The 18,510-nt window shown below is 40.9% G+C and overlaps 1 protein-coding gene across 1 annotated transcript in view; it reads right to left on the minus strand.

The window, feature by feature from the left end:
- Positions 1-295: 295 nt before the first annotated feature.
- PKHD1 (PKHD1 ciliary IPT domain containing fibrocystin/polyductin) overlaps positions 296-18,510 on the minus strand; it is a gene marked incomplete at both ends in the record, with an annotated part of 265,493 nt that continues 247,278 nt past the window's right edge. The window contains 6 exons of the mRNA XM_082305891.1: positions 296-648; positions 4,600-4,734; positions 5,939-6,094; positions 9,879-9,983; positions 13,412-13,499; positions 15,810-15,945. Of these exons, the coding sequence (XP_082162017.1) occupies positions 296-648; positions 4,600-4,734; positions 5,939-6,094; positions 9,879-9,983; positions 13,412-13,499; positions 15,810-15,945 (973 nt within the window). The remainder of the gene's footprint in view (positions 649-4,599; positions 4,735-5,938; positions 6,095-9,878; positions 9,984-13,411; positions 13,500-15,809; positions 15,946-18,510) is intronic.

An 18,510-nucleotide genomic window follows, 5' to 3' on the forward strand; every position in this document is an offset into this window, starting at 1 on the left:
AGAACACTACACGACACTACACTGCACTATGCTACGTCAACAGGCAGTTGGCGTGCACCCACCCTGTTTTGGAAGCTAAGAAAGTTCAATGTCGTAGACATGGCCAGAGTCTCCCAGTTGGCTGTAGATCCAGGTAGCAGGTTCATTTGTACATGTGCAGTGTGGCAGCCTGGTTCCCCATGCTAATATGTCTATTTGTTTCTCTAACCACAGAGACAAAAGACTCAGCTTTGCATTGACTGCAAGCCAGGCAAAGCTTGCTTTGTCAGTGGTCCACCACCTCACATCACTTCTCTTACACCTCTGCTGCTACCACAGCAACATGGTCTCCAACATCATTCTGAGGTTTGGGCATCCTTTCCGACTTCTCTCTTTCCTCGTTGTAGCCAGCTGAAGGCTGGGGGGCGTCCTTCTGCTTGGGACACCTTGGGACTGTTGGCTGCTGAAGTTCCAGAGATTCAGCAGAAGATGTTCCTTCACGTGGCTGTTGGTGACTGTCACTGTTCCTAGCCGACGAAAAGGTGTCTCTGTTACCTGTCCTATGTTGGACAGTGCTCATCTTTCTCAATGACTTGGCTTCACAGGGCTGCAGGTTCAGCTCCTCCAGTTGTCCTGTGGCATGTCCCTCTGCTGCAGTTCCTTCCATATCTGTGAAAGCAAGACTTGTTTGTGCTTTACAATAATTACAAGACCCTACCTTCATCTTCCTTACCCTTCTATGCCTTTACTGTGTGTTAAAGATGTTAATGAAAAAGCAGTTATTGTTGGGGAAATAATTTTAACTGGCCACAAATTTTAGTTTGACAGAAATAAGTTGTTAAAAGTGAATAACCATAAGCTGTTTCCACAAATAAACATACATCAACCAAAACAGTTGGTTTGATAAACTAACAGCTCCTAGTTTTCAAATATTCCAGCTCAATGGTTTTCTAATATTTCAATAAATGCTTAACAATAAAGTATATAGAATACAGCTGGTTAATAAGCTATGTATTGCTAAGATGGATAATCACTTTACTAGTATATGTCTATAAAATGCATCAACCTTTTATGAATCAGGCTGTAGTATAAGGTAGAACTTTTAATTTCCAACATTTGAATCCTACTCAAGGCAGAGCCTGTAACCTGCAATGCTGTTTAAAAAATGCCATTGAAAAAATGCACAAATAGCAAAATATATACTATACATTTTTCATGTGGAAACGAAAAATGTTTACAACTTAATAAACCAAACGGTTATCAACCACAGAGGCAGAATCACTTGTAGTATTACAGCAGATGGCTTCTGAGTTGACAGGGTGTGCTATCACTTCAGTGCAAGATTGGCAGTCTGCTTCATTTGGATGCTAAAAACATCTGCAAAATTCTTGCAAGCCTCTCCCTTCCCCCCTGAAAATAAAATGAAACCAGCTCAGACCCAAACCTTTTATACTTGTTCCAAATTCGGAATGAGTTCTAGGTCCATATCTCTCATGTGTTAGTGGACAACGCCGGGTTTTGCAGTCTTTTCGTCAGCATATGTTATAGGTCCTTACCACAAATGATCCCAGCAAATGTGCTGTTACAACTCCTTATTTTTCAGGTTTGTCCTTGAAGTTTAACCCTTAGCAGGGTTAATAATAATTTTCCTCTATCTTTGTTTATTTTCTACAATTTCCCTATTTACATTTATACTTACTTTTCCTATTAAGAAGTTCTGCTTTTTTTCAACTTGTACACTCACAGCTTTCAATTTCAGGATTGTACCTCTTGGAAGTCCACTGGAAAGTTGTAAATTTTCAGTAGTCACACATGTTTCTGTGTGTAACAGTTTTCCTTCTTAAGATTGCTTTAACATTAGGTAGTTGGGTATTTTAAAGTACAAATTATGTAAATCACTAGGTTCAATTTTCTCCTTTATACACATAAACAAGATGATCAAGTCATGATCCCCTATACCAAAGCTTCATGTTATTTCTCGATATGTATTGATGCCCTCTTCATCTCCAAAGGTGTCATTTTCAACTGTGAAAACAGGTCTTTTCAAACGAGTTTGAATTAATGGAGGAGGCTAAAAGTTTTCTGCATATGAGCAGTTTCAAGGATAAAATACTGCCTTGAGATTTATATGACATAGTAATCTAAAAGATGCTGATTTTTAAAAATTAAATACAAACTATTCAATATCAATAAAGCAGACGATTAACTGGATTAAGTACCAGCTAACAGACAGAGCTCAGGCAGTAATTATATATGGGAAATAATTCTCAGAAGTGGGGATGTGTGGCAGTACCAGACACTATCACTGAAATGGTTGATATTCATTGTTTCCACCAGTGATTTGGAATTAAAACTAAAATTGATTCCAATGAAATGTTGTAAAAGGTAGAAAAAATGGCAAACTGGCAGAACAGAAGAAGGAGGAGCTGATCTGAGCAACCTAGGAACAAGGGATGCAGACCCTGTTTGCAGAGTGCGAGAACCCCCTCAGGAAAATAACAGTGATTTTTGAGCCATAGTGGCCAAGGAGTTTGGGATACGGATTAATAAGGTACAAAACCTGAAAGGACTGAAAATTGAAGCAGGAAACGTAAGATCTTATAGGTAACAACTTTTCAGTGGTGAAGGTGATGAACCACCAGAATAAATTGCAAAAAGAAAAAAGAAACAATATGTTCCTCCACCTCCAGGTGCCGTTTTGTTAACCGTGCGTTACTCAATAAAAAGTTATTTAATTCAAGAGAGAGATAACTATGTGAAGCTGAGGAGATTTTTTTGTTACACCAAGGTCAGACAAGGTAGTATCTTCATCCCTTCTCCCATGCAGTACTGCATATCTATGCACACAGCTTTCTTCCTGATCTGCATCCTCAGCTACTTGTTCTGGGACAACAACCAGGGCCCCTACTTCCATCAGACTTTACACTGTATAAGCACCTATGAAACAGAAAAACTGTGCCTTGCAAGACTTACTGTGGTGATTAATAACAAAGGCTCCGAACACTTAATTGTATTAGAAAGGTGGAATTTCTTATAGGGGGAACAGCTATAAAGCAGAAACTAAACAAAAAGACTGCAGCTTTGATTTCTTCTCTCTCTCTCTCCAAAACCAACATCACTTTAAATAAGGGGAAATCAAATATTAGACATTTCCAAGTCATATGTATTAAATTCACTTAAGATATTGTTATCCTTGTTTAGATTTGAACGTATCGGGGAATCTTTTTGTCTTGCAACTATTCCTAAAAGACTTTAAGTGGCTGGATTGCCTTTTTCTGACAAAAAAATCTTGCCATGAATTATTTACACGACGGCTCCAATCAACGCTCTACCTGTCAGCCTCCCCAGCCAAAATGAAAGTTCACTATGTAAAGGTGCCAAGGGAGAATGGCAGCCTCCCACTGTGAGTTTATAGACAGAACTAAGTCAGCACGCATTATGTGTCAGAGCCAACATCAGACAGAATCAGATCCTTTGATCTCAGACCTCCACAGGAAGCTTAGATCTCAGACAAATTAGATAAAAAATGAATTTATAGCAGATATGTATCCTAAGGCACACAGCTGAACACTGTGTTTTGGAGGAGTACAGCAAATATCAAAACACATAAACTGCAGAATTTCCTCTCTCCTTCTCTCTCTCCCTCTGCTTTTGTGACAGATGCTAATTAAAAGGAGATAAAACTCCAGCTCGCCTCTTCCTGCCTCTTATGTAATCCACAGACCTCGGGAAGGAGGAGGAAAAAGAAATTCCCAAAACAGAGTAAATGGGTGGTTCAGTGGGATTATCTGAATGCCCTTAGATCTGCGCTGTTGGCAGGTGAGACAAAAAAAACCCCAACTACTATAAGAACATTTCACACTTGCAGAGAGGGAAGCCAGTGCTTTATGCTGCCAGCCACAAGCCCCTGAGGCTGTCTGCTTTTCCGTGACCTCAGAAGAAGTCGTGTTTGATCAGCAGATGATGAAAAGACAAGTCTCGAGGAGGTGTGCCAAAGAGGGGTGTTTGTGGCAGGGACCCTGGAGAGTAAAGGGGGAGACTGAGTGGGGTGGGTGGGAATGGAGCCTCTTTGGGTTGCTGGCTTGGACTCACTGCTCAGAAAGCACAGCATGAAGGTCCAGTGGGTGGTGGAGGTAATGCAGACCATGCAAATGAACCCTGAGTGGTTTTTCTTACCTCCAGTGTACCTTGCTGCAGTCCCCCACAGCCTGCAAACTTGTCCAGAGCTTTTTGAGCACTGCAGAGTTATTGCTGCAGCACTTGGACACCTAAGCAGGGAGTAGCCTTATTGCTGCAGGCATGCTGGGGACACTGTGGGAATGCCGGTCCCTACCCTACTCCAAAAACATTAAGTGAAATCATGGACTCATTGAGTGTAGGGAGGATTATGCTGCTGCCTTCAGTGGAGCTAGGATTTCCCACAATATATATGAAAAGAGATAAAATGATAAATAGAAAAATACCAAGGAGGGGAAGGAGGAGGTAATAAAGTGATAGACCTTCTGAGAAGAACTATGCCATTGATCCTATATAAATCTATGGTTAGTTAAGAGACCTAAACCAGCTCTTTTGATGTTTGACTGTTATTAAATTTGAATTATTGTCAAACTGCAGTCTCACCTTCTGCTACAGGCACATCACTTTTATTTTCTCCTTGATTGTAGCAAGGGGGGATGTGAGCTGCACGAGGCTGTGCTTGTTTCCGTGGTCCCTTGGTACTGGCCTGTGTTACATCAGCCCGTTCAGTCCTCATTTCTGTAATGAAGCATACAGTTGCATCACTCTCAATCCACCCTCAACTCAGCAGCAATTATTAATTCAAGCAACAATATATTGCTGGTGAATTAACAGATAATCTAGAAGTATTCTTTCTGCCAAAAAGCACAGAGAGTTGCTTTATGTTCATACCATCTTGTGTTTTGCCATTAGGGATCCCACCTGTTCTCTTCAGTAAAATCCTTCCTTATGTTGTCACCATGTTCAGTAATACTAGAAATTCACACCTTATTGCAGCTAGTGCTCATGGTGCAGTTTAGGAGTAAGACCCTTTAGCCTGGATTTGCAAAGTTACTTGAATGCAAAAGTTTGGAGAAACTAGTGAGAAGGTCTTGAAACTAGTGGGAGATATCTTATTAACAGGAATTTGCATTTACTCCTCCACTACAGGTTACCTGTACATTTGGCTAAGTCCCAGCTTCAGTTAGCATATCTGAAAGGCCAAGTTATTGGTAACGTTCAACATATCCAGAAGTTTAAGGTGGTTGTTTGGCAGTCAAGCTACCAGTTACAGTCATGTCCTTTTATCTTCAGTTCTTCTCTTACACAAATAGCTTTATGCTTTCAGCAGTGGGAAAGCCTCCCTGACTTAGCTATATTTGTTTTAAGGTCAATGCTAAAAAGAAAGCAACCTTAAGGTAAATCAGTAGAGGTGTGGATTTGTTTGGGGGAGAAAGCCAGAGAAGCTGTAGCCCTCCCATTACCACTTTGACTCGTATGAAGCTGATAGTGTGATATGGGATGTGAGCATGGCTGTGCCGCTGTCTCTGTGGCATTCACGCTGCAGCTGTGTCTGGTCCTCGGTCAGCACCAAGGCTTCGCATAACCTCACCACAGCGATATTTTGCTGTCACCCTTCATCAGGAAAATACAGTGGCTGAACAGATCATTGAAATCATAGCAAATATTTCCTTTGTTTCTCAATTCCTTGTCTGCGCTATAGGAACCTGATTTTCATCATGTTTTGCATACAGTTAAAACTTCTTCCAGCCAGGGACTAAGGCATCTTTTATAGGCACAAAACTGTATAACCCTGAAACTACAAACTATACTGCTAATTACTGAACTTCTCAGAACTTTCTCTGAGTGCCATTGTCTGAATGCTGTTGTGGCCACTCTGGTGATTTGTGACATAAAACAGGGAGTCGGCAAGTATAAATTTTAGTGGTCATTTCCAACTTACTGTTGCTTTTGCTCTTCTTGAACCAGCAGAATGTAAGAGTGAGGATGAATGCAGATGCTGCTGAACTCAGTATGACAACAAGGATCATGCTGGCCTTCACTCCCGTGGGGACAGGGAAGATGGTAAATGGCTGCGACAGCACAGTAAACTTAGCCCCTGAGAATTTGAAGCAGTCAGAGTTTATTATAAACGTAAGGACATGGGTTTCACAGCTAAAACACCAGGTTATAGCCTTTCAACAGTGATGCTGTTAAAAATGCATGCAGGAAGAGCCCATAGGTCTATCTCCACACCCAATATTTGCCAACAATATTTATTTAGGACTGAGTACCAGGACAAACCAAATATGTAACAATACTTCTCCAATGTAACTTCTAAGCTTTCAGTGCTTCCTGAAACAGAGGCAATCTCTTTATATTTAACAATCCTTAATGTTTCTTCCCTGAATTTGTCCAGCTGACTACCAAACCCAGAAAAGTATCTGTTCCTGAGGCCAAACAGATCAGGCCCAGACAGAAAACATGCACATTCTGCCTACCAAGACAGAGAAGCTGTTTGCAACAAGAAAGGTGCTAAGTCATACACAGTTTTTACAGGCGATACCTGATTCATATGAATGTAAGTTATGGGGAACCTATAAATATTCACTATCATTAAGCTTAAGTGCATGATGCAGAAAACTCCCAGTGAACTTGCTAATATTTTCCACCATGTTGATTATGAGCATTATAAACAACAACAAAAAAAATCAGTGTCCTTGCTGTTAGCATGGTAAATATTTAGTCTTTTGACCCACACAAGCTTTGGGTAATGCTCTTCTCCCACAGATCCTGAAGTTTTCTGTAGATGAAGTCAGAATCAAGCCAGCCACTACTCATAGTTTCTGTGGTCAAGTGTTCATTGGGTGTCAGCATCTGAGCGTCAAGCACTGGAAAATACCTAATACTGCCATCTTAAAAATCAGAGATATAGAGAGGTTCTGGTTCCCTGGACCATTTCCAAAACACATTTTGAATGGAGATGTGCCTGGGAAGGACAGGAGTTTAACAAAACTGGCCCTAGTACCCTCTGTAGACCAATTTGAAGGGTGTGGATTAGTGCATCACCTCATTACCTATCTTACTACCTGATTCATTATCAGTTCTAACACCACAGTTCTAATCATTTTGACAGATGGATATTTCTTTTACTTGTTTGAGTTCCACTTTTAATAAAAATCTAAAAGCCTTTTTTCATCAATTCATTAAAAAAAATCAGAAACACGGTCAGATGGAGTCTTGGAGACTAGGGTAAGTAGCTGTAAGTACTTTTATCTGAAACTAATTAGATTTGTGTCAATATTGTCCACTTGAACAAAGCAGAGCTTCATCAGAACAATGTGGGAAGCATGTTCCAATTGGGAAAAATTTGCCTGCAGGTACAAACACATATGAACTTCAGCTGAGGGGAGAGAAGTAATCTCACAGATATCAAGGACTCTACACAGACGGGTGCTTAAAGGTGCTTCACGCTACTCTAATAGTTTGTGACTAGAGTGCTGTAGGTTTAAATGGAAAGTGGATGGATCAAGTCCATTGGGATACATACCAGTTAAGTGAATATTACTGTAAAACAAGGTGCAAGACTATGCAGCAGTGCTATGAATAGTCTACTCTCCCTAGGAAATACCACTAAAGCACTTGAGATTATTACATCCAACATCAGCTGCATCTTCTGAGCTATCTGCAAAGCTCAAACTATGCCAGGGTACACACAGAAACCTGGTCATGAAAATGTATCCAAAACATCTACTGTTTGATTGTTTAATTTTTTCATGTTTATCTCAACCAATAAGCAAATAACTTCAGTAAGAGTCTGGCAGTACAAAAGCCTTTATTCTGTCTCCAGCATAGTTCCCAGTTACAAACAAGCAAAGGGGGTTACTTGTTTGGTGTGTGCTTTCGCAATGCCTATTAAAAGTGTACAATACTCTGATTTACAGATGTGATACCTTCACAGATGCATCAGCTGTCCGCATTGCTAGCTGTAAACATCTCTGCAACACTCTGACTGGCTAAACATTTTGTAAAAGGGATCTGTATTTAACCTTTGTTCAGAGGAAAGAAGGTGTGACTCCCCTGAAGTAGCTTTCAAAGCACATTTCATTAAGCTGTACTTCCCAGACTTTCCATCTGCTCTCACTGAAGTTAAGGCAATGGGAGCTGCAGGTGTTCGGCAGCATACACCCTCAAAATAGACATATGTTCCCCCTTTAAAGACCCACCTCCAAGTACTCCCTGCACCCCAGTTCTCCCTTTGCAAAGCCATGGGCAACACTCGATGTTGATTAGTCACTTGTGACTAGGAGGAGCAAAGGTTTCTCATTAAAAAAAAGGATCTGGATCTTCATTTAAACCCAGGATAGGAAGGGATTTCTTGGATTATAAACCCTATCCCATGCTGTTGTGTGTATCATATTGTACGATACCGTCCATAAGTGTATTGACCTCCATCCAAAAGCAGTTTGATCTGCTCTGACTATTCTATCTATTAAGATAGGCTGTTCAGAAAATACAGTCTAAATGTAACCACCTTCTATTTTTTTAGCTCAGATTTTTTCATTAGCCACTTCCACTTGGCCACTTCACCTGTCTAATATATTTGCCCACTTCGTTTTTTCCGGCTGAAACAAGCCACGCTGTCTTACATTTTTCTCCTTAAAAATGCTCGATCAGTACCTACTCCATTTTGAGATCATCTCTGAACATGCATAAACAAAATTATGTTCAGTACTTCAAAGGAGTACTCATCAGGGTTTTATGCAGTGGCACGCACCACCTTACCTCTCCTGGAAATATTTCTATCTGTCCTTCCTAGGCTTCTTTCCACTTGATGGGTCTCAGGTTATATGTATATATATATACATATATATGGACATATCTATATCTATACCTATACCTATAGTTATATCTACCTAGATATATATTCATAGCTATATCTATCTAGATATATATTCATATATATATATATATGTATGTAATACCAGAATAGAGACTTTACACATGGTCTTACAACACTTATATCTTAATACAGTCTTTGGACTACATGCCAGAGAGCATGTTTCTGCTTCTCCATTGACTTGCCTGGGCAGTCATTCTGAGACAAGAAACCAGAACTTTGACTCCTATATATCTTCAGAGCCAGATTTATAGATAAATTCCGGCACCCAAACAGCTGGATAGGTGCTTCTCTTGTGCAGATGCCCTGAGACTTTTACAAGCCAGAGTTCATGTGGTGCCTTATCCCCAAGACACTGACATCCCTCTCAGCTGGTATTTCTAGGGAGGCATAAGCACATCTGCCTCTTCACCATTACTGGGTTGCTCAGAGGCCTCGTGCAAGCTGCACAATCCCGGAGGTCCCAAGTCATCTCTCTAAACTGTCAGGATATCCCTAGCAGAGCCCATTCCTGGAGGCATGCTCTGAACGTGCATAACCTGTTGCACCCATGAAGATGACCAGGTGCAGACAACTGGTTGGTGAAAATAACTGGGAGCACAGATGGAAAATTTCTGAATACAAACAGGAAAAGAAGAGGGAATGAGAGGACTCAATTTATAGGAAAGAGTTTGCTTGGGCGGCTTAGCTGACCTTCAGGACCTGATTCCTACATGGGATTCATAGCTAGGGAATCTAGGAAGAAAGAGGTACCTTTCTCTAGCAATACTTCTCTGCAGTAACTCACCTTGATTTTGAGGATCTTGCATGAATAGCACAGGAATCACGCAGCTCTCTTGCTGCCTGAGTAAAGCCAACTTGGACGTGTAACAGAAGTCAGTCTATCACATTTGTTTCACTCATTCAAACAAAGCTTAACTCCTTTTTTATAAATTCAGACCACCTGAATTGAGGTTGTGAGTTCAGTTACCAAATCAAAAACCATGCAGAAAATGGAGCTTACCTGGAGGTGATGTGACAGTGAACACAAGTTTCCAGTTGCCCGAGCTGGAGACAGCCAGACTGGAAAAACTTGCACATCCATCTATGACCTGCACTTGGGTGAGCCCTGCAGGGTAATGAAAAATTGCATTGCAATTAACAGCACCCAGATAAGTACCACCTAAACCCCTCAGAGAGTCCTTGTGACTTTAAGGGAGTTTCAGAAAGCCTAAATTCTGTGTCCTTCGTAATCATAAACATTTTGTCTAAGCCCAGAAATTTCCTATAGGGTCAGGTCTTCAGAGGTACTTGGACACCAAATTCCTGATGGATTGGAGGAACTTAGCTTCTGAATCTTGGTTCCTTGAGCTCATTGTGAAATGGCATTTGCTGTACGTATCTATATCATGGGGGTGTAACATGAATACAGATGTCAAGCAGATCAAGCAAAGGTAATGGGGGCTATACAGATCCACTAGAAAGTTCCAGATGCTCATCTTTTTGACTTAACTCATGTCTTGCGTGACTAAATATGTCACCAAGGTTAGGAAAGTATTAGTGAGAGACTGATTATTTTCTGTCCTAAAGGGATGGTCTCAAGGAACCAGCCACTGCAGCTAAGGGAAAAGAGCTGACAGTTTTAACCCTTTCCTGATTTGTGGGTGTTTCACTTCATCATTTGGGCATATTACCTCCTCTCCTACTCTTAAATCATTTTGAACTTTTCTCCAACCCTCTCAGATGCTTTGAAAGGGATTTGGCCATGAAAAATGTCTGTGGTGACTGCCCTGTGATCGTACAGGAGAGACTTTCAGTTAGAAACTTGGGAGGGGAAAACTCCATGGGGAGCATTAAAATGAAACTTGTGAGAGCCAGTTTCTCCATCACTTTACCTCCTGTTCTAAGCTATCAGGGAATGCATTCTGACCCAATATTTGCATTTGCCCTGGTTTTTATTTTTGTAGGCTCTTTTTAAAAGTTATAATTTACTTTGCAACTGGATCTCCATTTTATTGTGTGTATCTTTGAGCACCAGCCAAGTCCTGGCCTTTGAGCAATGCTGACCAGGTCTGGGCTTCATTCAAGCTCTTGGAGTGAGAGGGACAAAATCCTAAAGACTGACAAATTTCAAAATGTTGGTTCAGGTGGGGGTGAGAAGTCAGAACTTCGTTAGGATGCTGGACTTACTCCAGTGATCACAAACACCGACTTTTGCCTGCTTAAAGACAACATTTAATAACTATTTGCTTTATGAAGCAGGTGGCTTAACATTTTATTGCTGTTAAGCAGCACAGGTGAAGGTACATAAAGTCTGAATGTGAGAAGGACATTTGTACTCTGCCATCCCCGTGCCCAGGATATTGAATAAAGTAGTGAAGTAGCAAACACCTTTGTGAGACATCTTGCAATCACAAGTGCACAGGAGTGTTCAGCAGGTGAGGACAAGGCTTTTGATTGTAGGCCAGACTGCAGGACAATTTCTCTCTGTTTTTATCCCATTTTTTGTGCCTACACCTATATGATACAAACTAAACAGTGCCAGCATCTGTTCTTTGGCACTTAAGAACTGTCATGCCCTGGCCAAACCTCTTAAACTCTTACAGCCTCCAAACAGAGATGTTGCATGCAGACTGCCTACTGAGATTACTTCCTTGCTGTGTTGACTTCTGAACCATGGCCAGAAATCACCTGAGACAAGACCCTGGGCAAAAGCATGCTACATTTTAATGATTTAGCAACAGAAATTATAAAGTTACCCTTCTCCATGATCTGGTACTATTTAGTTTACTAATATCCCAGTTACTTTTGACTACATATATGTTTTTCTATTTTTGTATGGCATCTAGCACATCAAACCCCCAATTTCATTGTGAGTCTCCAGGACCAGCTGTGATGTATAAATAAGCAGTAATTTATACTGTGAATAGATTTGGTGGAAATGGGGGAATCTAGATTTCTCTAATTACTCCATCCTGATCCTGGCTCATCTATTTACGTACTATGCATATGATCCTCCTTATGACAGTATCTGCCCAGACTACAAGGACTTTTCTTGGCTCTGATACTGCAACACTGCTTTTATAGAGGGTCTTGTCAGCTGCGTTCAAATATTTTATAATTGCCATTTCTAGTCTATGATGAAGCCTGGAGTACTGTACTGTACTTCTCAACAGAGACTATCTCAGCTTTTGGGCACATATGCTTCAAAGCTCAGAATATTACAGATATATATGGGAGTCTTCACAAAGATCTCTCAGGCAAGCTGGTATTTAACGTAGAAGCAAGCTAATTTGGAGCTAAACTACTTTCCATGAGGCAGTTTGGCTGCTGTCAGATGAAGCAGCCTCAGTGTGCTAGACGGGACCCATTTCGATTAAATGCTGCTTTCATATGCTTCAAAAGACGAGTGCAATAAGGACATTTGTCAAAGGAAAAACTGCAGCAAACTATTACATGCAGAACATCTGTACTATGCAGTTCATTCTTTGCTGGAGTTTATTGACTATTAATTTGATGCATGTATCTTTTAAAGAATGTGAAGTACATTTCTCTTCAGTGACTTTTCTTTCTTTTTTCCCCTCTTTTTCTCCTTTTCCTTCTTTCTATCTTTCTTCTCTTTCTTTCTGCTTCTCTTTCATTTCTTTCTTTTGATGTTTTTCTCTTTCTTTTCCCTTCCTTCACTCCTTCCTTCCTTCCTCCCCTCCTCCTTTTCTCCTTTCTGCCCTTTCTTTCTTCCACTGGTGGCCAGTAGCTGATCCAGTAATCTGTGGTTCTTCTAGACCCTAAACCTATGAGGTGTACCTCCCTGAAAAGGCACAACAAACAACAGAAAAGACCAAAGGATTTTTCAAACTTGTAGACCTGGAACTATGATGAGGTAGGAAGAATTTCTAACTAACAGAAACATGGAGCGAAAGGGTTAGAAGCTCTCATCTACAGCATGAGCACCACTTATCTTCTCCAAATGTGAACTTTTCAGTTCAAGCTGACACAAAAATCACTTCACTGCAAACAATGTTTTACCTACAATAGGAAACCTCACTTTTCAATGTGTGTGCTATTCACTTACATTTAAAGATTTTAGCAGTGAAAATTAGGGTGCTTTATAATCAATATCATTTCCACTTTCTAGTTTACAAGCATATGATCATCCACAGGTTTTTAGTTCAGCGCTGTACTTAAACAAGCTTCTATATCTAAGCAAGTTCATAGCCTCAATAACCTCAAGGGTGATACTCACATGCTTAATCATGAGTTCAGGTCTTTTGATAAATGAGGACCAGAAGGGGAACATTTAGATCTCTCATGAAAAACATTTTCACATTGAAGTAGGCTAATTAAAAACAATAGGCAGTTATGAAAATACTTTGTATAATCTTCTCTTTCTCTAGCATATCACTGGGCAGTTCACCAAACTACTGCTGCAACCTTCTTTTTTCAGCCAAAGACTATCTTTCAAATCCAATCTTTCTCAGAGAGAACTCCTAAATTTGTCTCCATCATTCTGCATAACTGTTTTGTCGTAATCCTTCCTGTAAGAAAATACATCCAAACCTTTTAGCACAGCCTTGGAGGAGCCCTTGAGGTGAGCTGATACAACCCAGGGTTCTGAGGGAGGCCCCAGTTTGTCAACTCTTTGACCCTGTGAGGAAGAACAAAAGAGAAGAATTAAGGTCTTGACTCCTCAACAAGAGGAAAGAAAGTTTTGATGGTTTTAACAATTGTAATAATTTTTTAATGACCAGTGAAAGGGCAGTTTGCATCTACATATCATGTGTTACAAATGTCACAAAGCTCAGCATAACTCTTTAAGATGAGCTTAAGCTCAGAGGAACCAGTACTGGCAGCTTCAGGTCTGTTTCAGCAAAGTCTGGCAAGGTTTGCTGCTTCACTTGGGGTACCTAGGGTCACATTCACATTACCTATGAAAAGTAGCTAATTTTGATATCATGGCTTCAATGGCGTCTAAGTGCACAGAATCACAACATGCTTGAGGTTGGAAGGGATCTCTGGAGGTCATTTGGTCCAACCCCTCTGCTGAAGCAAGACCACATAGAAGGCATTGCCCAGGACTATGTCCAGATGGCTTTTGAATATCTCCAAGGATGGTGACTCCACAAGTTCAAGGAAACTGAGTAGATTCATTCTGTCTATTTAGTCAGGTTGAAGATTTAAGCTCCTTATACACTCAGTGAAATAAAAGAATTTTGATATTTAAATTACCCAGCCATAATAGGTGTGCAAGATCTAGATCCCATAGTGTATCTGTCTATACAAATATCAGCTTTCATTTTTTTTTATTTTTTTAGGGAGCTATTGGTTCTCAAGTCTAGTAGAAAACCTGAAACATGTCTGAAGAAGGGTATGAAACTCAAAGGAAGATTCAACTGCCTGGGTGTAGGTTTTGTGTGTTATTTCAGGTAGCCGACAATGTTTGACGTGCAGCAGAGTTGGCTTGTGGAAAGGTCTTACCTTTCTACAGGAGCTGGAGGTCAAATAGCGTATTCCACAGCCTACAATGCAACAAGATGCCTATGTGTAGGGAACTGAAGTCAATAGAAAGAAGCTGAAAGTTTTGTACTTCACAGCTGTAAAATCAGTCTCAGGACTAACGGATATACAGAGCTGGCTTTATTATAAAAAAACTTTGCATCCAGAAATAATATCCACAAAGCTGTCCAAGCTTGGACTTGACACCATGCTCCAGGGTCATGACTATGATCATAGAATCATAGAATCATAGAATCATTTAGGTTGGAAAGGACCTTTGAGATCATCAAGTCCAACCGTTAATCTAACAGTGCCAAGTCCATCACTAAACCATGTTCCTAAACACCACATCTACCCATCTTTTAAATACCTCCAGGGATGGGGACTCAACCACTTCCCTGGGCAGCCTGTTCCAGTGCTTGACAACCCTTTCAGTGAAGAAATTTTTCCTAATATCCAATCTAAACCACCCCTGGCGCAACTTGAGGCCATTCCCTCTAGTCCTATCTCTTGTTACTAGGGAGAAGAGACCAACTCTTACCTCACTACAACCTCTTTTCAGGCAGTTGTAGAGAGTGATAAGGTCTCCCTCGAGCCTCCTTTTCTCCCGGCTAAGCAACCCCAGTTCCCTCAGCCGCTCCTCATAAGACTTGTGCTCTAGAACCTTCACCAGCTTCATTGCTTTTCTTTGGACATGCTCCAGCACCTCAATGTCTTTTTTGTAGTGAGGGGCCCAAAACTGAACACAGTATTTGAGGTGCCTGGATCTATTTATTTTGTGGCTATACTATTGCCTGTCCAGGAAAATGGAAATGATTCCATAATAGAAAACAGTTGGAAAACAGGAAATAGGACATGAAAATATAAAGGAAATAGAAACACAGCACAAAGCCGTGCTATGCAGATTTCACCTGACTTTGGGACTGAATCTAGTCCAACAACCCACCAACATCCAAGGACTCATTGGACCTAGTCTGCTGCTTCCAGGACTTGTGTTAGTACCTCTGGCAGTGCTAAATCACATCACAGAGACATCCAAGCTTGTTTTAAACATGGCATTCTCTACACAGCACTGCTCTGCACACTGTGGACTTGCTGGGGCAGACCATGATACCCCATGATACCTGAGATTGCCAGCCTTCATGATTGTGTTTCTGTTTCCACATTCCTCAATGACATCCTCTAAGCTTTAGGAGCAGAGATCAGAAAACTGCACACAATCAATTCTACAGCACAAGTCTAATCCTTGCAGGAAAAAGCTGAAAAACGTTAACAGAGTCCATTCTGGAAGATGTTCCCAGAATGCCCATGACTGCTTATTTGTAGAGCTATCCTTTGCCATATTTATTTATAGAGCTGTCCTATGCCATATTTAGGTCAGTTTCAGCTTTTGGATTGCTTGGAAATGCCAAAATTGTACAGATTTAATAGAAATGTTCATCCACAGGGGACCAAATCCTACCTTCCTGTCCAGGAAAATTATTTTTGGCTGTACAGGAAGCTGCTTCTCAATTTCTCCATCTGACGGCTGCACCTGAACAGAGATGTTATAGGGTCTCACATATAAGCATGTTCCTGGGTGTTGTCTGCTTCCATTTCTTTCGCATGCAAAGGAATGTGGAAAAAAAAAAAAAAAAAAAGAAAAAAAATCAGAAAATTAATGCTATGAAAACACACAATGCTAGTCTCAGAGGTAATTCACACCTTGCCTGTGTCCAGGAATGTCATGTTACTTTCTGTTCACAGGATTTTCTACTTTTTTAATGCAGGTGGCAATACCTAGTGTCAGTTATGACTAGGAAGGAGCACTATACCAAATGACTACTAATTTAGCTTAACACGGCACTTTGATTCCTTGGATGAGAGCAGAATGTATGGCAATATTGAACAGTCATCATTTCCAAGCAGACAACAGCACCAAACTAATGAAAAAAAATCCTTTTGTTTCAATCCCCAATTTACAGAAGGAAGAGTGAGAAATTAACAAAATAAATTATTTCCCTGGTATCACATTGGAAGTACGTGGCGGAGACAGGGATTTTATGGATGCAGAAACCCAATGCCCTAGCCCCAAAGGCTTCGTTGCAGTGCACTGATAACAGTGGAGGCTGCAAATGCTTCCTGTCCAGCAGAAAGATTTCCAATGAACACCTTCGAGCTCCTCTAAAAACAAAGTTGCAGTTCCTCTACACAAGCACAGCACTTACAGGGCTTTACTGCATTTCTTTCTCCTGCCATACCTGTGTTCTTACCCTTCATTATCTATGAAGTCTGCATACTGAAATATAGCAGTATACAGACACTCCATTGAAAGACATTGTTTTTTCCAAGACTGAAATTTAAATTAGAGCATCCCAGGAGAGGGCTTTTGCATTTGAATAAAGGATCAGCACTTTATTCTGAGCCTGTATCATTTCATTCCCTCTCCCAGTGCTTTGTGTCATTTAGTATCTCATATATATATATAATTTATATATATATAAAGCTCCCTAATCTGCAATTGCAGTGAAGCGGCTGGGGGGTTGGTATTGTCTTGAAATGAAAGTAGAAAAGCTATTCGTTCATCTCTAGTGTTTGCTTAAAGGTGTTTACAAAGAGAAAATAAACAGAGCATAAGTTTACTTTGTTTTAACTCAGTTTTTTATTTTGGGGGTTTAATGGGTTTTTTTCTGTGTGTTACTATGCATTACAAACCAGAAACTGTTTGTACTGCAGCTGATGGGAAACACTGGTCTGAATCACAGACACTGGGAAGATCAACTAAGGGTTTAAGGATACCCTCAGTCTCAAGAACTAGTTCGAGGATTTAAGTTGGTTCTTTTTTCAGTGAGCAGGAAAGTCTGATAGGCAGTGTTATGTTTGAAATTCATGTCAAAGGCACCAGTGCATTCATCAATGCTCTTATCCACCTCCATTCAGCGCTCACTGAAACTCACTGCAGGAACAATACACCAAGTCACTCCTGTTCTCATGGCAGAGATCTGCAATTTCTGTGAGGTCCCTGGCGTCTGCTGAGTCCAGACAAGTTTAGGTGCATCTTGGCATGGCTTCTGTAAGCCCAAAATATTTTTTTTTGTCTCTCCAGCTTCTTTAAAACTGCCAACAAACAGGAAAAATATTGGCATGAAATGCCCTGACTCCACACCCCAGGCCCTACACAGTAAAACTGTGCTCATCTCACACTTAAAGGAAGGCTGCTGCAAAATGTGGTTGTAGGAAGTAGTTCCCACTCCCTAGGGTGAGTAACAGCAAAGAAAAGAAAACAAAACAAAAATACACATGCATGGTTAAAAATTAATATCTGTTTGTAGGTAATTTGAATCCAGCGAACACGGCACAGAATGTGGTGTTTATATCCCATACGGTCCAACCTGACTCTTGCTGTGAGGGACCCCCTGCCTTAGGGTGCAACCCTGCACATGGCAGGTTATGTTCCTGCGAGTGAGTGTCAGTGTTGAGGAGGAGGAGAGAGGAGCAGCCTGCTGCTCCCCTGGTGATCTGCACCAGGAGGAAAATGGGCTTTCCTGGCATAGCTTTGCAACTGGGAGTTGGCGACGGACAAGCATGCCTGTAGCCTAGCAAGGGCTGGAACAAGAAGACCTGCCATCCTCCTGATGGGCAAGAAGAGCATGCTGTTTTGTCTCTACCCTGAAGTCTCATGCTGGGAAGGAGCAGGCTGGTTTGCAATTCCCTGCTGACAGCACTCAATGGGGAACAGCTCAGTTGCTCAGTGCCTTGCAGCTCTTCTAAATGTGGGCACAGCAGGCAAGCAGTCTCTGCTCGTGATACCTCAGTCAGCAGGGACACCAGGGTCAGGATCCCAGATCCTTTCACCATCAGTGCCAACACATTGCAGAACATGCTGAGACTCTGCAGGAGAGCAAGTGTCTGCTCTTTAGTAGCAGGGAAATTAGAGCTCATGGGAAGTAGAGAGTCTACTGCAGGTATTAAGGCATGATTGAGAAACTAGGTGGAGAGATTTGGGTCAGAGGGAAGGATATCGCCCTGAAATCAAGGAGACCTCGTTGTTTTAATTATAATTACAATTATAATTACAATAATAACTATGATAATAATGATACTAATAATAACTATAATAATAACAATAAAAACAATAGCAATAATAATAATAGATATTGTTATCAGTTGACCTCAAGGGGAAA

Source organism: Platalea leucorodia (assembly GCF_965183815.1).
Source record: "Platalea leucorodia genome assembly, chromosome: 3".
Taxonomy (NCBI): domain Eukaryota; kingdom Metazoa; phylum Chordata; class Aves; order Pelecaniformes; family Threskiornithidae; genus Platalea; species Platalea leucorodia.